Source organism: Sorex araneus, chromosome X (genome assembly GCF_027595985.1).
Source record: "Sorex araneus isolate mSorAra2 chromosome X, mSorAra2.pri, whole genome shotgun sequence".
NCBI classification, from domain to species: Eukaryota; Metazoa; Chordata; class Mammalia; order Eulipotyphla; family Soricidae; genus Sorex; species Sorex araneus.
In genome coordinates this window covers 216,705,063-216,726,839 of record NC_073313.1, presented here as the reverse complement: position 1 = coordinate 216,726,839, position 21,777 = coordinate 216,705,063, and the positions used below count along the sequence as shown (strand labels likewise).

General features: G+C 36.4%; 1 protein-coding gene across 1 annotated transcript in view; it reads right to left on the bottom strand.

Annotated features, from left to right (window-relative positions):
- DNAJC10 (DnaJ heat shock protein family (Hsp40) member C10) overlaps positions 1-21,309 on the bottom strand; it is a 47,621-nt gene extending 26,312 nt beyond the window's left edge. The window contains exons 1-13 of the mRNA XM_055121050.1: positions 20,900-21,309; positions 18,739-19,090; positions 16,282-16,447; positions 14,773-14,823; positions 12,638-12,720; positions 12,013-12,144; positions 11,413-11,506; positions 10,265-10,342; positions 8,534-8,577; positions 7,233-7,370; positions 4,536-4,625; positions 3,607-3,720; positions 710-824 (exon numbers count right to left, since the gene is read on the bottom strand). Coding sequence (XP_054977025.1) covers positions 710-824; positions 3,607-3,720; positions 4,536-4,625; positions 7,233-7,370; positions 8,534-8,577; positions 10,265-10,342; positions 11,413-11,506; positions 12,013-12,144; positions 12,638-12,720; positions 14,773-14,823; positions 16,282-16,447; positions 18,739-18,942 — 1,309 coding nt within the window. The 5' untranslated portion in view covers positions 18,943-19,090; positions 20,900-21,309. The remainder of the gene's footprint in view (positions 1-709; positions 825-3,606; positions 3,721-4,535; positions 4,626-7,232; positions 7,371-8,533; positions 8,578-10,264; positions 10,343-11,412; positions 11,507-12,012; positions 12,145-12,637; positions 12,721-14,772; positions 14,824-16,281; positions 16,448-18,738; positions 19,091-20,899) is intronic.
- Between the last annotated feature and the right edge of the window lie 468 nt (positions 21,310-21,777).

Here is a 21,777-nt window from a genome sequence, read left to right as displayed (position 1 = left end):
TTCAAAGAATAAATTTCAAGACCCTTTAGTAAAAGATGAGAAACATGGTTTGAAGGAAATTAGAAAAAACAGCACAATAGACTGGAGTGTATAGTTGCACACAGGAGGCCAGGGTTTGAGAACAAGCACCAAGTAAGTGCCTTACCCCTGTACTATCTCTCTGCATTGGTTTAAACTTGCTGAAAAATGAGTTCATGCCTTACTACTTTATTAATATTTGTGAACTAAGTAACTGTTACTTAACTCCACCATAATTGGTAAGTTGTGTTTTGTTACATTTCTTTTAGGATAGGGTGTATCATGTAGCCCAAACACTAGGAACTGAAAATGTACTCATATGAATAGTCACAAGCAAACTGAATTGTAGAAATGTAGTTATAATTTGAGGAAATAACGAAGTAGTTAATACTAGTCTGGTGGTCTACTGGAGGAAAATCCAAAAGTATGTCTGGAAATTAAGATGCTTTATTTGCACAATATTACAGAAACTCTAGGCCTTCCTTACTTTTGCTAACTGACCGAGATCCTTAAAGTATTCACTAGCCTGGTATGTTAGAACTCTTACTGAAGTAAACACTGATCAAAATACTGAGTAGAATATATATTAGAGTAAAAAAAAATGTGGGAAAGAATTAAAATATGCCTAAGGTAATATTTAAAAATCAATCTTTGAGAGTAATTTTTTAAATTACTTTCCCCCATTTCTTACCATGATGAATTTCATATTCTTTGGTTCCTTGTCCCTTAAATACAGCTAAGCATGGCTGAAAAATGTAGAACTTACTACAGAAGTCTGGCGCAGATGAACAGTCAAACCTGCCAATCTGAAGAAAAAGTGCAATTTGGTGAAACAATTTTAACCATTCAATTTTTAAATATTCATAAAAATTATCGATTCAAAAATAACTGCTCTACTTAATAGCTTCTAACAAGAAGTTGAAATTTTGCTCAAGTGGGCACCAGTAACATCTCCATTGTGACTTGTTGTTACTGTTTTTGGCATATCGAATACGCTACGGGTAGCTTGCCAGGTTCTGCCATGCGGACGAGATACTCTCAGTAGCTTGCCGGGCTCTCTGAGAGGGACGGAGGAATTGAACCTGGGCTGGGGATCAATACCATAAGAAATAACCAACTGAAGCTGATGCTGACAGAGTCACCAACCCTAACATAATAACTATAGAGGGCTTTAATGGCCCACCTGCAGCAATCAACCATCATCTAGAAAGAAAATCTACAAGAAAAAGACCTGAATTCACATATTACGCCACTTTAAAATGTCAAAACACATCCTTTGCAAGAACTCACAAAATTCTTAAGCCTAGTTTCAGGATACAAAATTAATATATTTAAAAAATCTGTTCAGTTTCTGCATATAAATAACAAACCAGCAGAAAAGAAACCAGGAATGCAATCCCATTTGCAATGCTATCAGGAAGGCTCTAATGCCTTGGAGCAAATTTAACCAAAGAAGTATAATATATGTTTGCTGAAGACTAGAAGACACTATTTTAAGAAACAGAAAACACAAAGAGATAAAAACATATTCCATGCTTATAGATTGGAAGAGTTAACATTGTAAAAATACCTTTGTTACCTAATGCAACATACAGATAACTTAAAGCAATTCTAATAAAAATTTCAGAGGTATAGATTTTTGAAAAATAATAATTTATTTGGAACTATAAAATACTGCAGATAAATTGAGAAAAAAATTTAAACTATAAATTGTACTGCAAAGTGATAGTAATTGAAATAGCATAGTAGTGGTATAAACAGACACACAAGTTTATGAAATAGGCCCAAAGCCCAGAAAAAGACTCATATGCCAAAAGAGTCAAAAAAAGCCTCCTTAATAAATAGTACTGAAAAAATTTAACAGTCATGTGCAAAAGAATGAAACTACACCACTAACATCGTAACACAAAAGTTAATTCAAAATGGCTTAAAGACTTGGATATAAGAACCAAAGCCATAAAATATATAGAAAATTCTAACAATGGGTGATAATTTGACGTTGTTCTGAGATAATATTCAGGGACCCAATTCCAAAACAAAAAGCAAACGAAAGCAAAATTTAAATAAATGTAACTATATCAAACAAGTTCTACACATTGACAGTATCAAGACATAAAGATAACTGAAAATCCAACATTCAACAAGGAGTTAATAACACCTACTATAAAACTCAGAAAGACTCAACAACTAAATGGCCTGAATTGAAAAATGGGCAGAGGAGAGGATCTGACACTTCTCCAAAGACATAGGTAGCTAACAGGCACATGAAGAGATGGTCATCATCTTTAATAGGAAAGGCAAATCAAACTGAGTATCACCTGGGCAATAGTACAGCAAGTAGGGCGGTTGCCTTGCACACAGCCAACCTGGGTTCGACCCCTAGCATAGAATCCCATATGGTATTCCATGCACTGCCAAGATGCCAAGAGTAATCCTGGGTGCAGAGCCAAGAGTAACCCCTAAGCACTGCCAGGTGTGACCCCAAAAGCCAAAAAAACCCCAAAAAACAAAAAAACAAAGCCAACCCAAAAACCAACCAAATATAAAACAACCCCAAAACAAACCAAAATATTTACCTTTAATGATAGCTATTCTCCAAAAGACAAAACACAAGAGGTACTGGAGAGAATGAAGAGAAGGCAAACCTTGTACATTGTGGAAATCTTTATTAGTACAGCCATATGGAAAGTGATATGGAGATTCCTCAAAAAATTACAACAGAAATTCTCTAAAATCCAGTGTCTCCCTTCAAGAAACTTAGGCAAAAACAAAACAGAAACACTAATTCCAAGAGATAAATGAATTCCTACTATTTACAATGGTCAAGAGTTGGAAACAACCTAAGTGTCTATTGACATGATCAAATAAAGATGCGGTATTTATAAACAAATGAATACCACTCAGCAATAAAAGATAAAATTCTGTCATTTGCAAGGAGATGAATGCTAATAAACTTAATGAAATAAAAGCCAGAAAGACAACAGTATCACTCATAAGAAGTATAGAGAAAACAAATGAACCAAAATGAAAGAAATGTTCGTAAGGCCAAATATGTGACTATCAGAATAGAGGAAGAATTATTAAACTGGGGAAAGAGTTAACTGAATGTGAAAGATCCCTTTAATGGTGAACTTCTTGTGTCATATAAAGGTTCTGATTTCTAACAAAGTTTTCCTGAAACTTATGCAATATGGCAAGTTCAAAACACACAAAAAAATCCATTGAAAGGCAAATATAAGGAAAAATTTTCAATAAAATTAAAATTTTTTGCTAAACACACAGAATGAAAGTACTTATGTTTCTGTTTTAACCTACACTTTTTTTTTTTCTGGGTCATGCCCGGCAATGCACAGGGGCTACTCCTGTCTCTGCACTCAGGAATTACTCCTGACAATGCTCAGGGGACCATATGGGATGCTGGGAATCGAACCTGGGGCGGCCGTGTGCAAGACAAACGCCCTACCCGCTGTACTATCTCTCCAGCCCCTTAACCTAGACTTTCAAGTAAACTTATTTTTGTTATTTAAAACATAATTGTATTTGTAAGAAAACACAGTAGTAAGTAACAAAAAGACATATTTTCCTTACTTGAATATGTTCATTTTTAAGTAGAGTTTTTAGTTTCTTCAACTCAGGATCATTTGAATTTTCATTTTTTCCAAAATGAAAAAATAAGAGCCACCGATGATGAGCTAAACGATCCTTAAAAGTGAGAGGAAAAAAATGTCAGATGGTAAACTCTACAAGGGTTTTCATCTTTATTTCCTGGGTTTACTAAATCAGATAGTAATGGTCTTACCCATTACTATCCAAGACCATTAATACTCTTTCATTTAATTATTCAGGATAATACTTCGCAAATTACAGAATTATATCACCAAATCACAACACTATGAAGTAGAGTACTGTGCAAAATAAAATGTTTTGCAACATAAAGCTTTTCAGTTTGTTGTTGCTTTTTTTAGGACCACGCACAGCAATGCTTAGGAATACTGCTGGCAGGGTTCAGGGGACCCACAATAAAGGGTTCCTGGGATTGAACCTGCATGGTCCACCTGGTAGGCCTACCCACTTACTATTATTGCTTTGGCCCACCTTTCCCGTTTTAACAAAATGTTTGACACAGAACATGTTGAAATAGATGAACAGAACAAAAAAAAATCAATTTGTAAACTGAGTATTTCTAAAACTGCTTCTTTATTTTTAATGAACAAAATAACTGTATCAGCACAAATATGAAACACAAAATCAGATCTAAAGTTGCTCTGTGAACTAAGTGATCCAAATATTGTCACTTCTGATGCTTTTCCTGATGCCCACACCTTTAGGACTGGGTACTTTTCCAAACTACAAATTCACTGTAAAATTTCAGTATCAGCAACTCCAGCAATTAGTCTAGTCTAAACTAACATATATTATCCTTTGAAACTGGTACTTTCTCATAATGAATGAAACAAATAGCAATTAAAAAATTTTAAATGTTAGCAATATTTTTTTAGTATTAATAAAAATATTACCTCTAGTGTGTTTGTTGAAAGCAGTTCAAAATCTGGAAGATTATGCATTATTTCCAAATATATTTCTTTAGCATCCAATGAATTAAGATACTAGAATAAAGAATAAATTTAATCAACTTGTTCTTTAAATTTATTGTCTATAGCTTATTTCAGATTTCATAGAACTTTTAAGAAAAAATAAGTACACAGGTTAAACATTTCTCAAACTATTTTCTAGACAGTTTTTTCCTAGGTGAAAAAAAAAAACAAAACCCAAGACACTGGCCTAGAGGAATAGCATACTACCTACATGCCAGAAACTTTCATAAACAGTTAGGATAAATCTGTGAAATAATAAAATTAAAAAAAACAAAAACAAAAAGAAATCAAAACCAACTGACTGTGGAAGAAAAATAATGAAAAAATAATAAAGTTGTAGGTGAAAAGTGCCTTGGGATAAGGAAACAATTTTGGAAACATGTAAGAGACAGTTATAGATTTTCATGATGAATTAGTTATGAGAGTACAAAAAAAAGACTCCTTTTTCATGAATTAATAAAAACAAAACTTTTAACCAACGGAGATGGGTAAAAGTTTGGGGGAATTAAATTATAGAGGAATATCAAGAGAGTTTAACTACAGATGTCTAAGTTTGAGACATTGATTAATTTTCCAAGGAAGACTTTGAATGGCAGTAGGATATACACTCCCTCGAATAGAGAGCACAGATTCGCACTGCTTATAAAACTGGTAAATCTTGAGAATTGATCTACAGAACTGAGATTAGAGGCGTGGGAGTAGAATAGGGGAAGGGAACTGGAATCATTCTGGTTTAGAGTGGTGTAGGAACACTGTACTCATAAAACCCAGTAAAGTAATTGTATTGTAAATAACAAAAGTTGAAAAAGTTAAAACTGGGGAGTCATCAACATTAGGCCATTAATATATGTACAATCTATAGGAAGTTTGGTTTTAGTGAATTTTCCTTCCTTACACATTTCTAGAATGTGTTGTCTCTGCTAAAAAGGTACAATTAAAATACAGAGAACTAAAGGATGTTTGAATTGTATCTGAATATTATGGAATCTCCTAAGGTTCTAGTCCTAGGTGGGTTGTTTTTGTTTTTCTAAATCTTAAGTATCTGATAATGAACCTGACTTAAGTATCCTCCAAAATAATACAAACATAAACAAATGGAACTACACTAACCTAAGAAGCTTCTGCACCTCACATGAAACAGTGACTAAAATACAGAGAGAGTCCACAGAATGGGAAAGAATATTTACTCAATGCCTATCATTTAAGGGGTTAATATCCAGGATATATATTAGTAGAACTGTAAGATAAAAATACTTCAAACCCCATCAAAAAGTGGGGAGAAGCAATGAACAGAAGCTTCCTCAAAAAGAAATAAAAATGGCCAAAAGGCACATGAAAAAATGCTCTACAACGCTAATCATCAGGGAGATGCAAATCAAAACAATGAGATATCATCTCACACCACAGAGATTGCCACACATCAAAAAGAACACGAACAACCAATGCTGGCCCTGATGTAGGGAGAAAGGAATTCTCTTTCATTGTCAGTGGGAATGCCAATTTGTCCAGCCTTTTTGGAAACAATATGGGCAATTCCTTAAAAAACTAGAAGCTGAGCTTCCATATGACCCAGCAATGCCACTTCTGGAAATATATTCTGAGTGTGCAAAAAACCACAGTAGCAATGACGTCTGCACCTGTATGTTCACTGCCGCACTAATCACAATTAGCCAGAATCTGGAAACAACCAGAGAGCCGCAGAACAGATGACTGGTAAAAGAAACTTTGGTATATCTATACAATGGAATACTCTATGGCTGTTAGGAAAGATGAAGTCATGAAATTTGTTTATAAATGGATGTACATGGAGTATCATGCTAAGTGAAATGAGTCAGAAAGAGAGGGACAGACATAGAATAACTGCAATCAGTTATGGAATATAAAATATCATAATGTGACACTAACAACCAAGGACAGTGGAGACAGGGCCAGGAAGATTGCTCCACAGTTGGAAGCCTGCCTTATGAGCAGGGAGAGAAGGCAGCTGGGATAGAGAAGGGATCACTAAGTCAATGATGGATGGGGGATGGCTCGGGATGAGAGATGTGTGTTGAAAGTAGATAAAGGACCAAGCATGAAGGCCTCTTGGTATCTGTATTACAAACCATAATGTTCCAAAGTAGAGAGAGTAAATTTCCTTCTTAGAGGCAGGGGGGTGAAGTGGGATGGAGTGGAGAGGGATACTGGGGACATTGGTGGTGGAAAATGTATACTGGTAGAGGGATGGGTGTTTAATCATTGTATGACTGAAACTCCAACATGTAAGCTTTGTAAGTGTAGCTCATGGTGATATAATTTAAAAAAAAGTATCCTCCATAATAAAGTTCAGTGAAGCATACTTAGTGTTTTGTTTTGTTTTTTAAAAGTCAATCCCCAGTTAAACTTAACAATGGTAAACTTGAGGTTTAAAAATATAATGGTTTATGGCAGTTTATTAATAATCATTAAGGCGGATTTATAAGCTATAGTGTGTATTCCACAGAATCATAATACTACTCATTACACATATTCTAGAACTAGAGGATATGAATTGATTTATTCTTTTTTCTTCTTGTTTACAAAATTACATATATGAATGTGTGCACATTTACAAACTAAAGAAATTTAAGTAATTCATACCAAAATATTGCTTTTCTCTTTGTCATTTAAAGTGGCTCCAGGAGGAAAATAGGCAGTAGTACTTGCTGTAATGTCCAAACTTTCACAAAGATTGTCTTGGGTGGCACAATCCATCCATCCTACATTAACAAGACCATCCTAAAATGAAAAGGACCAGTTGGTAGTTATAAGTGGAAGTCACAGGAAATTTAACCTATTTAGCAAAATACGAAACTTATTTTAAGTTAAAAACTATAAAAGTAAAAAACACTCAGGGCCAGAGATGTATAATAGAGCAATGAGAGCTCGCCCTGCATGGAGCTGACCAGAGTTCCATTCCGAGAACCACATTTGGTCCCCCGAGCACCTCTGGGAGTAAGACCTGAGGACAGAGCAAGGAGCAAGCTCTGAGCACTGCAGGGTGTGGCCCCAAAACTGAAACAAAAACAACAACAATCCAAAACACCCCCCTCCTAGACTCAACAAAAACCACTCCAACCTGAAATAATGTAGATCTGAATGTCATGAGTAAGAAACATGATCTATATAAAAAATTACGACACATATAGGAAGAATATTACTTTTTTGTTGTTTGTTTTTGCTTTTTGGGTCACACCCAGTGATGCTCAGGGGTTACTCCTGGCTTTGCACTCAGGAATTGCTCCTGGCAGTGCTTGGGGGAACATATGGGACGCCGGGGATCGAACCCGGGTCGGCCGCGTGCAAGGCTAATGCCCTACCCGCTGTGCTATCGCTCTGGCCCAAGAATATTACTTTCAAGTACACATAGAACTTAACTTTTGTCAGGGAGCAAGGGCACATCTGGTAGTGCTCAGGGCTTACTCCTGACTCTGTGCTCATGAATCACTCCTGGCAACCTCAGGGGCCCATATGGGATGCTAGGAATCAAACCTGGGTTGACCAAGTGTTAGATGCACATTGTACTATCTCTCTTGCCAGAACTTTCAGCTTTTATAATACATAAACTTCCAGATCACAAAGGAAGCTTCAAAAGTGTTAAAACAAACTATATATCCCAACACTGAAAGCTAAATAACAGAATAATAAAATTAAGATTAGAAATGATAAACACAAGCATAGAACTCTTTTGTTTAGAGGAGTTAATTATAGAATATTTAGAAGTGAATGGTGATAGAAACACAACAAATCAAAATTCCAATTAAAGAAACCTGTAAATTTAAATACATTTATCAGATATCAAGAGTTAGGTGCTTAACACTATCAAAGAAAAATACCTAGGTTCAAATTTGAAGTGTATTTCTGACATGGCATTATAGTTTCGTAAAAAAATTGATACTTACCAACATGCCACTAAGTCTGAGACGCGTCTGTGAAGTCAAACAATCTACAGAGGGGGGGGAAAAACTAATGAGGCAATTTTAGCTTTATTTATTTATACGTTCTTTTGCCTGTCCCCGCCACACTTTCACTCTTCTCTTATTCTCTCTCTCTCTCTCTCTCTCTCATATTCGCACACACAGTCTCTCTCTCATTATTTAATTCTCTTCCCTATGTTTCCCAAAATTCCTAGCTAAGGAGCAATGTTTTCTCAAACACCTCTTAAGGATCTTACTCTCAGAACCTCCATAAAACGTTCTCTTTACCTAAGAGAACTCATGATTTGAAGGTACTAAAACGCAAAGAGGTCCTTTCGACAAAAAATAAGTATGCATACTTAAACACAGTATTAACATTTAAAAATATGAATGCTATAGAATGTCCAGGAGCGTGGAGCTACGTGACCTCTTATACTCTAGCCCACTGATGTACCAAAAGTAGCACACATTTGTTTGGGCTTACCATACATGCTTGCAATAAATCTCTTATACAAGGGCTTAAATGGCTCCAGGATGAAATACAACAATCTTCACACACTTTCCTCTTATGGTGTTGGGAAGGTGCATGGTGGTACGATTGGTTTTGAATATTTTTAACTGTAATGAACTATTGTGAACAACTTTTTAAAAATAAAATTAAAAAAATGTGAATACTAGGATACAAGATAGAAGGTAGCTATAGTATCATAAAGCCTAAAAACTACTCAAAAGCTGTTTTTCTTGGGTAAAAAGTAGAATAATGACAGTAAATTTTATTTTATATGAGTAGAATGTACAGAAAACTGTTCATTAGGTCAAAATGAGACAAAACTATTTGATAACAGACTGATGTTAAGGGCGAGTTTTGCTGCAAGGTAGTAAAGAGAGAGTAGCAATAAGTGCAGGCAAAAGAGAAAGACTATTTGGGATCAAGCATATAAAAATTTATCTTATAATGCCTTCACCAATTTTTAACTAATTTTATAGAAAATAAATTTTCAATTTTCACCACACCAAAGTGTGGTCTGGCACATAGGGTGGTGAATCTTCAATTTTGTTTATTCAGGAAGGGGTTTCTAGAAATCAGGACAAATATACATTTTTATACGCATAACTGTGAGGCAAAGTTCATAATCAGAGGGATATATTTATCAACAACTATTTTTGCTGCCAAATACACCCAAGACTTGTCTGAAGATACAATTTCCAGAAGTATAAATAAGCAAAAAAAAAACCACCACAAAAAAAGTTACATCAAACATAAACCCATAAAATAGTACCTGTGTAAAATATTAAATATATAAATATTCATTAATTATAATGTTGAACAGTTTAAAACAATTACAGTAGCGTATATAATTACCTAGAGTATAAACTTTCAGTTATAAATTAATAATTTCTAGTATCTAATATATAGCTGTAACATTGATTATAGCTAATACTAAATCATACATTTGAAAACTGCTGAGTGGACAAATGTTCTCACTTTACAAAAGAACAAGTGATTATGCCACAAAATGGAAGTGGAGGTAATATTGTGGCTGCTATCATTTTTTAACATCTTATCTATCAAATCAATGCACTATAAAGTTTTAAAAAGTTTTATGTCAATTATATCAGATATATAATGGTTAAAACGGTCACATCTCAATAGAAATAATAAAGATCACCAACAAAACACTACATGCCTATTAGAACAATAACAAATAAAATTACCTCCTTCTTTGGAACAAAAAGTGATCAGCCAGCCAATACCAGCAGCAAAAGCAGTTTGTATGGCATTAACAAAATTTCCTTGAAAGAAAATAAAACAAATGTCTGATCAGCTATTACTGGAAATTAGAAATAGTATTACAAATGGCTTTTCCCTTCTAATCTCACCTTCTTAATCTGCTCTGAGTATTATCAGGATTTCCCCAACCCCCCTTGACCCTGTTAGATTCCCTCACTGGTTCTACTTTTTCTTAATCACATAAGATCTAAATGCACTATTTTATAAGAAGGAAACAAACTGGTAAGGTCCTTTTGATCAGAACTTTGCATGCATTTGATTTTTTTTTTTTTAATACCACCCTGCCATCACTCAAGCTTTAACGAATTCATAGTGAAACTTTGCAGGTCTCCGAAATACATCTTGGACAGCCTACTCTTCATTTTGGTGACTGGGTCTGACCTCATTCTAGAAGTAATTTCCAATCCTAACTATTTCTCAGCATAAGTTCTTTTACATCTTTCCTGTTTCCGTAAATCCACATCTATCTTTATAGTTAATACATTGCATTTTAATGGTTTATTAGTATGGTCTTCCTGAATAAAAGAATGATGTTCTCTACATAGCCCAAGTGTTTAATATTGTTTAAAGCTGTTACAACTGGTATGAGATGATATGAACATACTTTTTGATGTAAACACTATCATTTGTATAGCACAGATTCGTTAAAATAGTCTTAAGATCAGAAGAGTTTTAAGCTTTCAAAATTAAGTTGGATAGGCATAAATTTATTGCCTGATAAGAGCAATTAAAAACTCATTTTATTCAACATTCAGTTTGCACTTTCAAAATTGCCTTTTCACCTAGCTCCATTTCTCACCTCTTTTTGTTTGGTTTGATCTGGAGGCCACACCCAGTGGTGTTAAGGGCTACTCCCCACTCTATATCCAACCCTAGCCTCCCACATACAAAGCTGCCCCTTGAGCTATCTCTCCATTCCTCATTTCCAACATCTTAATTTTTTTAGTTTCTGCAAACATAATTCATTTGTTAAATATATGTTTCACAGAGTTCAGAACAAATGACACAATTACTTCTAGGATGCATGAAACAGAGTTTTGAAAATCAAGCAAATAAAGAAAATAAAAATTACCTGTCCACAATTCTGTCACTGTGCTTTTAACATGTTGCATGGCGAAACTCACTAAACTTTCCTTTGATCTGTCACCATGATATTTAACTGCAGCCTATTTTTTAAATACAAATAAATATTTTACTTTTTAAAATTCACTAAAAGCATCAAGTACATTTGATTCCTCATTATTGTGCATATATTTTAAAACTGTAAGAAAGTCAATAATACAGTATTTTCAAATAACATACTAAGTATCTTAATTGCACAAAGTCTGTGAGACATTTTAATTATTTTTGCTATTTTTGTCACTTGAAAATGAAAAAGTTATATACACTTTTGCTCATAGGATGATACCTGAAGAATATTTTGTAAAACCTAATATACAATATACATATTAAATTATATTGGACAGAAACTAAAATTAGCAAACTTTTAATTCTGAAAAAGAGTGAAATCAAAGTAATGGATCAAAAATTATTCACAATACTATGCAAACTGTTTGTCATCACTGAGCCTAGTTAGATAGCATCTATTAGACTTAAAAATATTTTAAAAATTCATATACTGTATTTTGTCTAGTATCAAAAAAAAAAAATCAGTGTTAACTTTAATCCTTACCATTCCAGACCTAAAAATGAAGAGGCTGGGGTAACTGTTGACTCCTTTCATTCGGCAAAGCATTCTATCATCACCACAGTTAACAGCCCCAATTCGAAGTAATCCATCTACTTCTTTAGCAAAGTCTCTCCACTGTGAGAAAAAAAAAGAAATGCAAGTGTTTTCTTTATTCCCTTTGAGAACACTTCAGGACATAAAGTGAATTTCACTGAATAAAACTATATATATATATAATACATATATATGAAAGTATTTGCTAATTATTTTTGATGGGCTGGAGTGATAGCACATCGGTAGGGCGTTTGCCTTGCACTTGAACAACCCGGTTTCGATTCCTCCGCCCCTCTCGAAGTGCCTGGCAAGCTACCGAGAGTACCTCGCCTGCACAGCAGAGCCTGGCAAGTTACCTGTGGGGTAATTTGATATGCCAAAAACAGTAACAAGTCTCACAATGGAGATGTTACTGGTGCCCACTCAAACAAATCGATGAGCACCGGGCAACAGTGATACAGTAATACAGTGATAGTGACAATTACAGAAAAAATCCTAGCATGTTAAAAGTTAACACAATTAACAGACTAGGAATAATGAAACTTTAATAATTATGACATAAAAAAATACATACCGTGGGAGCTAAATCATGACAATGTGAACATCCTGGGGAATAAAAGTTCACAAACCACAGTTCTCCAGAATTAACAGCAGCATCTAAAAACATTTTTAAAAAAGAACGATTAGTTACTAAAGGTTTTATCTAAAAATTTATCTAAATTTTATCTAAAAATTACCTACCTTCTTTAGAAAGAAAATGTATTACTCATATAGCATTAATTATTTTTCTATAACACATCACAAAACTGTAAAATAGATGGAACAGGAAGCAAAGTCAAAGCTCACAAAGGGCCGTAGATATAGTAGAGTGAAAAAGATGCTTGCCTTGCACACAGATCCCTGGCATCACATCTGGTCCCTCAGCCCTCCCGAGAGTAGCCCCCAAAACAAAACAATAAAAGGTCATGTAAAGAGTTTGTGTGGATGAGACAAATGAAGTCTGTTATACATTTCAATTCTTATTACCTCCAGGGCAAATTTAAATATGTGATTAGTCAATTCTGATAGAAATTCAAGTTCTGAAATGAAGAGATCTACATGATGTAGTAGATATAAATTAAAGTAGAAAATTTATTTGAAAAGCTTTATACTGTTTCTTTCATGAAAACAGATCCTCAAATAATAGACGTTAACAGCACATCATGTCTAATAGTACGTTTTAAGTGACCTGAGGCAAAGTAAATATAAAAAAAATTCAACACTTTATGAAAGTAACATTAAAGAATCAAAACAAAAAGGTGAAGACAATTTGGTTTTGGTTAAAAAGTTTTCACAAAATTCTTTATCAAAATCAGTTATTAATAACTAAAAAATTTCATGAAATACATTGATGTGAAAGCACACATACTATTCTATATATGTGTAACTACCTCAGGTGGATTAGAAACATGTAGCACTCAATACTCACATATATTTCAATAAAAAGACAGGTACATAGTAGGAAGTTAACCTATATATTACAGGTAAAATACATAATTTAGGATTTGATAACTATTCTTGGACACTTTTAGAAAGTCTGATAAGTAAATCACCCTGTAGAGGAAGGATATGACCCACCTATTGGAACCTCTGTACATCATGAAAGGCTCTCACAAAGAGCTTGTAGATTAGCTCTCTTGCATATTTTGTTCACTGTATTTAATTTCATCTTTAATTACAAAATTTTCTGCCCCACTGATACAAAACACTAATAGAATAGGATGTAAGAAACAATAAAAGCCAAAAAAAAAACCACGCAAAAAAAGATGTAATTTTTATCAGCTACCTATCTAAATAAATTCAATTCTTTTCTAGTTCCTCTTTAGCAAAGACATGCTTTGTATTTCATGTAAGTATTCAACTTATCAAGTGTTCAATTTATAATGTGATCATGGGCAAGATGTACTGAATACTTTATAAGCCTGAACTCATCAACAAATTATGTAAAAAAAGAATAAAACATAATTCTGGCTTAGAAGGGAACTGTACAAAATTAGTGACTATAAAAACCTCTTTTATAACACAATATTAGGTAGTTCTTTATACTTAGTATCTTACTTTAAAATTCTAAAGGAAATAAAACTGCATTAAATAAAATAAAACTGAAACTTAATGAGCTAAAAACCCTCATTTGAAGTAGGAAAAAAATTCTAAAAAATTCCCAAATATGAAAGTTCGTTCTAAAGCAAAGTGTTCTGCAAATTTGCAGCACGCTAATCTGGGACCTAAAATAGTACTAAACCAAGATCTGGCAACATATTTTTACTTTTTTTAAGAACATATACATATTTGCTAATAAATACTAACTTTATTATTATAGGACCTATATCTGCTAAGATGATGGTAATATACTGTATGCCATATCATTATGTTGAAATCCAAAATAATTCTAATTCTCTCTCTTTTTTTTTGCTTTTTGGGTCACCCCGGCAATGCACAGGGGTCATTCCTGGCTCATGTACTCAGGAATTACCCCTGGCGGTGCTCAGGGGACCATATGGGATGCTGGGATTCGAACCCGGGTCGGCCGCGTGCAAGGCAAACGCCCTACCCAATGTGCTATTGCTCCAGCCCCAAAATAATTCTAATTCTTAAATATATTAGTACTCAAGAGATTGAGTTACATTGGTCATGAACCACCAAAAGAAAATCCTATGCCCACAAACTTACCAAATTCTCTTCTGTCCAATGTTATGATTTCAGGATCATCATCATAAATACCTAGTTTTAAAAGGACATTGAAACAAAATTAAATTTGTCATAAAAATAAATTACTGCATAGATTACTTAAATGGTTTTAATCATCAAAAATTAGATGTCTATACTAAATCTCAACGTTAATTATACACAGCAAACGGAGACACCAGCAATTAACACTTTAGTTGGCACACTGAAGAATTATCAAAAAATATTAATTTTTATAAACTGTCATATGTGTATTGATTTTTACTGTTCACATTATGTACTCCTCACAGAAGTTTCACACATATATATATAATGAAGACTGTTATTTTAAAGAATACTTAGGAAATTGTAAACATTATACTGACATGGTATATTCACCCAATTTGCTTTAATGGTTACATAATATGTAGTTTTAGTAACTATCAAAATCAGGAAACCGGTGATGGTACAACTAGATTATAGACCTCATTAACTTCTCAAATTATATGGCTTCTGATATCAGACTGGTGGTTTTTGAAATATTTCCCATTAGAAGTTTTTACAACTAGAATATTTGCAGAGGCGAAGACAAACTACTTAGAAAATACAAATTTAATCTACCATAGAAATGAAAACAAATCTAAGAAAAATGTATCTTTTTACTTATAAATAGCCATATAATTATCAGTGCCATATAAACCAGGCCGTCAAAAAACCTTCTATAGAGATTATAGCTATTGTTACAACTATTCAATTCTGCCCATGAAATGGTAAATAAGCCACAAATAATGTATCAACAAATGAGCTCAACTGTACTGTAATTTATTGGGGCAGATCAAACTTAAATTATGGAATATAGATACAGACTTTTAAACTGTAGAAAATATATTGAAAATGTTTTTTAAGTCATCTTAAGAAACAATGTTTCAGATATAAATTATTTTAGCCTAATATAAAAGTCTTATTTCAGTTCTTTACTTGCTTCCTAGGCTACTTAATGGCTATTAAAAATACTTATCAGACCACTCCCCTTTGTCTTAAAGTATATTTATATACTCCTTTCTGCCTTTTGTACTTCTTTCCTTTCTTTGGTCATGCTTCCTTTCTAACTTCCGTCAATACCCAAACTTTTACGAGAAACGGTTCTATATATGAGGAAAGGAATTTACACAGAAATTACCTTAACTGAACGTAAGGAAACAAACCATTTTTTGAAAGTATGATGCTTTAAACTGATACTTAAGATGTCAATATTTAACCACTTTTAATGCACACCCTTGAAGTTAAATAGCAATCCATACTTCAAAGAATTTAGCAGGATTATGACCACAACACCTTCATATCTGTGCAGATACCTATAAACCACCCGACCTTCCTTTCTTTCTGAATTCCACTTACATATTAAAAAAGAACCAGAGTAACAAATATAAAATAAATCAGCTAAGTAGTCAGGTAAAATTTTATATAGTCAGGTGAAAATCTACAATTTCATTAAGAAGTATTTTATCATCTTACCAAAATCATAACGATAATAATTCCAGCTTTCATACTGGCCTCCTCCTTGGTTATCTGCAAGTCCCTTTTCTCCATATTTGTCATACTTTTTCCGCAAATCTTCGTCTTTGAGTACTTCATATGCTCTATTTATTTTTAAAAAATCACTATGTGCATTTGGATTATTCTATTAAAAAATATTAGATACAAAGTTGTTTCAGATATGCTATCAAATTTCTTCAGAAACTAAATGTAGATTTAACTTAATCCAGAAGGCTTCTGGGAGAACAGATAAGAAAATAAGGAGGAAATGTGCAAATATGTAACAGGTTATCATGAGATGAAATGAGTATTATGAAAGTACTACAATCTTAAAATATGAAAGCATACCAATGAGAATGCCTTAAATGACTGACAGATGTGATTAGACAATTTAATTCCTTGTAAGAAAAGCAACTGATTAAAAGCTGACTAATAAACTCTTTAAACCCTTAATTTTGTAACTATAATTAGTCACAGCTGGAACAACTACAAAGCATTCTGTATGCTCCTTTTCTGCTGTAAAATAACATAATTAATTTATATAACTATGTACCACAATCAGTAATATAGTAATTATCAGAGTGAAAATGCCAAAGATTGGAAATTTCATTTGCTACTGTTTCAGAGAACTAGCTTTTGAAGAACACTTTTCTGGGATGTTTGTTTCTGGCCACACCCAGATGTACATGGGATAGAACCTGGCTGCATACAAGGCAAGCACCTTACCCAATGTGCTACTTTTTTGGCCAACATAAAACATTTTATTGAAATGGAGTTGTAGATGAGATAATCTTTCATTTGGAAATTTAAAAACTCACTTTGAAAACTCAAAAAAATAAAAAAAATCCCTAAACATAATGTGAATCTCAGGGAAAAATTATGAACTAAAATTTATTTTAAAAATGCAGTAACAGACATTCATTTTAAAAGGGCAAAAGTACATTATAGTATGAAGGACTTTTAATTTTTTTCTTTAACTAGACCCAGTATTTTGAATATGTATGTTAGGTTACTTGCGATTAAATGATATATTTTGAATATAAAATGAGTACAACTTAAAAATAAGACTAACCTTGAAGTATAACATATTTCCAAATTATACTGCCATTGAAACTGTTCTCTGAAGACTAAGAGAACTTATTTGGAAAAGTCAATAGTTTGGTTTTTATATAAGCTGAGATTGATTTCTCCCATACATTCCTTTACTAGTTTTTCCAAAGGGAAAAGATGCTCATTTGCACCTTCTGGCTCGAGGTTCCTAATATAATTTGCAAGTTCAAAAATGCATTCTGTATTTCTTTTACTAGGACCAGCTGCTTTAAATATCTGTCCAGCAGTGTTTTCTAGAGCTATAAAACCAAGAAAATTAGGGTTATCACAAGTTCTAGTACATAGCAAACGCACTGGCTTTGTTGTTGGAGCTTTGGGATAAATGATGACTGTGGTAGTCTCCCTTCACTCTCATATTCCAGTATACTTTGGCTTCTTTCCTCATTTCTGGATGCCTGTAAGCAACACCCCTTACACAATCCCAGAATCTTCAATAGAAATCAATCCCAGAGGATTGGAGTGACAGTACTGTGTACTGATTGGAGTGACAGTACAGTAGGTAGGGCATTCGCCTTGCATGTGGCCAACCCGGATTTGATTCCCAGCATCCCATATGGTCCCCTGAGCACCGCCAGGAGTAATTCCTGAGTGCAGAGCCAGAAATAACCCCTATGCATTGCCGGGTGTGACCCGAAAAGAAAAAAAAAAAATCCCAGAATCTTCAATAAAAATAACTAACATTAATTCTTTCAGGCTGAAAATACTAAAAAATTGTCACACTCATGTATATTTCTTTGATAAGTGTTAGATATCATTATGAAAAATTAAAGTGTAAAACTGAAAGTTATAATTATGAAAGGGTTCATTATTGGAGATATAAAAGTTACTTTTATGGACATAAACTTAATTATCTTCTTTCAAGTTTTATTGATTTTTTTTGGACCACATTGGCTGTGCTCAGGGTTTATTCCTAGTTTAGCGCTCAGATATTACTCTTGGTGATAGTAGGGACTGAACCCAGGTTTGATGTGTGTAAGGCAAATGCCTTACCCGCAAAAGTTTTAATTTACAATAAATACCATATGACTCTGGTCTTTAAGTTATTCATTGGAAAAAAAGAAAAACCTGAGATCTAAGAAAACACTCTTTTTGGTAAGTGTTTTCAAAATAGTTACTTGGTATCCTAACAAAACTACTTCAATCACAACATAACTGTCTGCTTTGGGATCGAGAACTGCAAGAGAACTGCGATTTTAGTACAAAAATCGCATCAAACTAGCCTAAACTACAACACAAAAACGGAATGATTATTTTTGAACGTGAATTCTAGTGATCTATAAAATGTAACTAGAATACATTAAACACAATATGAAAATGTTTACCTACCGGGTTTTTATCAGGATGCAGTTTCAGTGCCAACTTTTTGAAAGCTTGTCTTATTTCTCTACTGCTTGCAGTTTTGGATACTTCAAGTAAACTATAAAAATCCTGATCTGTGCCCACTAAAACAGTCATATACAAAATTAGAAAACAGAGGATGACCCTTTTCAAGTCTCTGACATAGTCGTCTTTATTTAACCAGACTCTCATTCTTGTCTTATTATACAAGTTCTGACTTAAGTGAACATGAAAATACGCAGCTGGTTCCAGTTGATCTAATACGCCACTTTGAGAACTTCTGTCCGTATTACTTCAAGGATGAATCAAGGGGTATGAAACGGTCTCATCAAATGTTAATCTAAAGAGAGGAAACAATGCGGTTAAATACAAACCCCAACCCAACCCAATAACTGCATAGGAAAATAAAACCGGCAGTACCATCATGAGTGACAATAAGATCTGTGTTCCACCTTCTGTTTTTTTGGGGGCCCTTGCTACAATTACATGTCTGATGGTTAGATTTGTGAAATCATTCAAAACGGTAGATAACGGGCAAAATGTAATCTGTTTGTAGGTAGCTTCAGTACTTAAAACCACTGAGCTATCTGATCTGATCAGCATCAGTGCATAAGGAGTTGCTGCGGCCTTTCTTTTTCTACCAAGTTTAATCAGGGGTTGCCCTTTTGTAACACTTTTTTCAAAAAAAATTTTATTGATTCACCATGAGATAGTTACAAGCTTTTATGTCTAAGTTACAATCACAGAATGATCAAACACCCATCCCTCCACCAGTGTACATGCCCCACCACCAATATCCCCAGTATACCCCCACCTTTCCCACCCTCCCCCTGCCTCCATGGCAGATTATATTCCCCATACTTTCTCTACTTTTGGGCATTTATGGTTTGCCATGCAGATATTGAGAGGTTATCATGTTTGGTCCTTTACCGTCAGCACACATCTCCCATCCAGACTGATTCCTCCAACCATCATTTTCTTGGTGATCCCTTCTCTATTCTAGCTGTCCTCTCCCCCACCTTCCCTCCTGAGGGAGGCTTCCAACTATGGAGCAATCTTCCTAGCCCTGCTATCTACCATCCTTGGCTGTCGGTCTTGTGTTATTATTTTATACTCCACAATAAGTGCAGTCTTTCTATATCTGTAACTTTCTTTTGAGCAACTTCTCACCTCTTTAGCGCTCTCCACTTTCCTTTATAGTTATTACTTGAAGGAAACATTTGGAGGGAATTAGGAGGAAGCCCGGGACCAGTCCTTGGAATGGAGACGTCTCTTCCAAGGGTCAATTTACGTATTAAGCTTACAATAAACTTTCTCCAAGTTTCATAGGCCCTTACATCTTAAACTAATGTATAAGAGTAATGAACCAGTTACCTACGATTCTTTTGTTTGTTTCACTTCACATTTGATAGGCATATAAGAAAAACTGAGAAGGGACGAAATCATGTAGACACGCTCACTTGTGTTGAGTACAAATAAATCTCCACCAGATTACATCGACTTTCAGTGATCTCTTTCAATGATCTCAAAATGCATAGGGGGGGAAAAATGTAACCCTATCCTCGCCTCTTTTCTTTCTGACTTCAGGTCATTCTGCAAGTTTTCTTCTTACCTGGAAATGCTTCATTTCCAAGCACTCCTTGTCACTCTACCTGTGCTAACAGGTACTGATGTAAGGATTAGTAAGTAGGTCTGTCTAGAAAGCACCGATCAGAGAAGACAGCGGGTGCCCCGGGAGCCCGGCGCTCTCCCCTCGGGGCAGTTGCGCTCCCCGTGGGCGTGTCCGCAAGGGAAAGGCCGGGCCCACGCGGCCCCGCGGCCAGCGCTCCGCTAGGGGATGCGGGGACCGGGCGGCCCGGGGGACACACACCGGGGTCCCTAAGCCGTCTCGCGGTGGTGCGGCTTCCCGGGAGGCCGGGAGGGTGGAAAAGGCACGGCGGAACCCGGAGTACAGCACGGGGGAGCGGTGGGCGAGGAAGGTGCCGTGCTGGGACCCGGGAGCGAGGCGGCGCGGGCGCGCACAGATGCCGGGACCGAGAGAGCCGTGCAGGGTCGGGCCCGCGGGCGGGTGGCCGGCCTCCCCTCGCCAACCCCGGGCGGCCCCGGCAGTCCGAAAGCCCCGCTCCCCGGCCTAGCAGCCCGTGCCCACCTCGGTTCGACGGCGGGGTCGCTTCCGGCGGCGACTCCCCCATCCGCGACCCCGGCGGCGGACCCCGCCGAGTGCAAGCTGTGCGCGCGGGGGCGGAGGAAACTCGCACGCTCCCACCGCCGGGCCGTCGCGCTCGGGATGGGGGAGGACCGGTCGCGGCGGCGGCGGCGGCGGCGGTGCGCGCGCGGCTCGCTCCGGCGGATTCTCCGGGGCCGCCGGTCTCCTAGGCGAGCGGAGGCGGGGCCTGGCGCGGGGCATTGTGGGAAAGCGCGGAGGACCGCGCCGGGAGGGGCGGGCAGGGCAGGGCTGGGCGCTGGCGGGTTAGGTTGACGTGGCGCTGGGCGCGGAATCCGGCTCCGGCTCCGGCTCCAAGTGGGAGCAGAGGCGAGCTGCAGCCGCACGGCCGGCGCCCACGCCCTAGCGGAGCGACTAGCACCCCCTCGAGGGCCGGATGCGGACGGGGAAGCCCGCCCCTTCGCTTCCCGTCCAAGCCCGTTGCCCCGGTGACGGGGAGGCACCCTCCCCTCTCCTCTCCTCCTCATCCGGAGGGCGGGTTGGGGCTCTGAGGTTTCCTGTCGCGCTGTTTTTAAAGGGAATGCTGGAGGACTCGGGTTGGTGGGTGCTCGGGGTAACCTGAGGACAGAGAAGCTTGATTGCAGTGACATCCATAGCCGGGACGGGATAGCCTGGCTTCCTGCTCATCAGGCCTGGAGCCGAGGCGTTATCCATCCTCTTCCTTCTGCTTCTAGACTGCACAGGGCAGAAACTGCTTCGGGAGAACAACCGAGGACGTAACAAACGGGAAAACGTGACGAAGGGGCTACCTGCTTCTGACATCCACCCCATTGTTAAATCGGTTAGACCCGGAGATAGTCCAG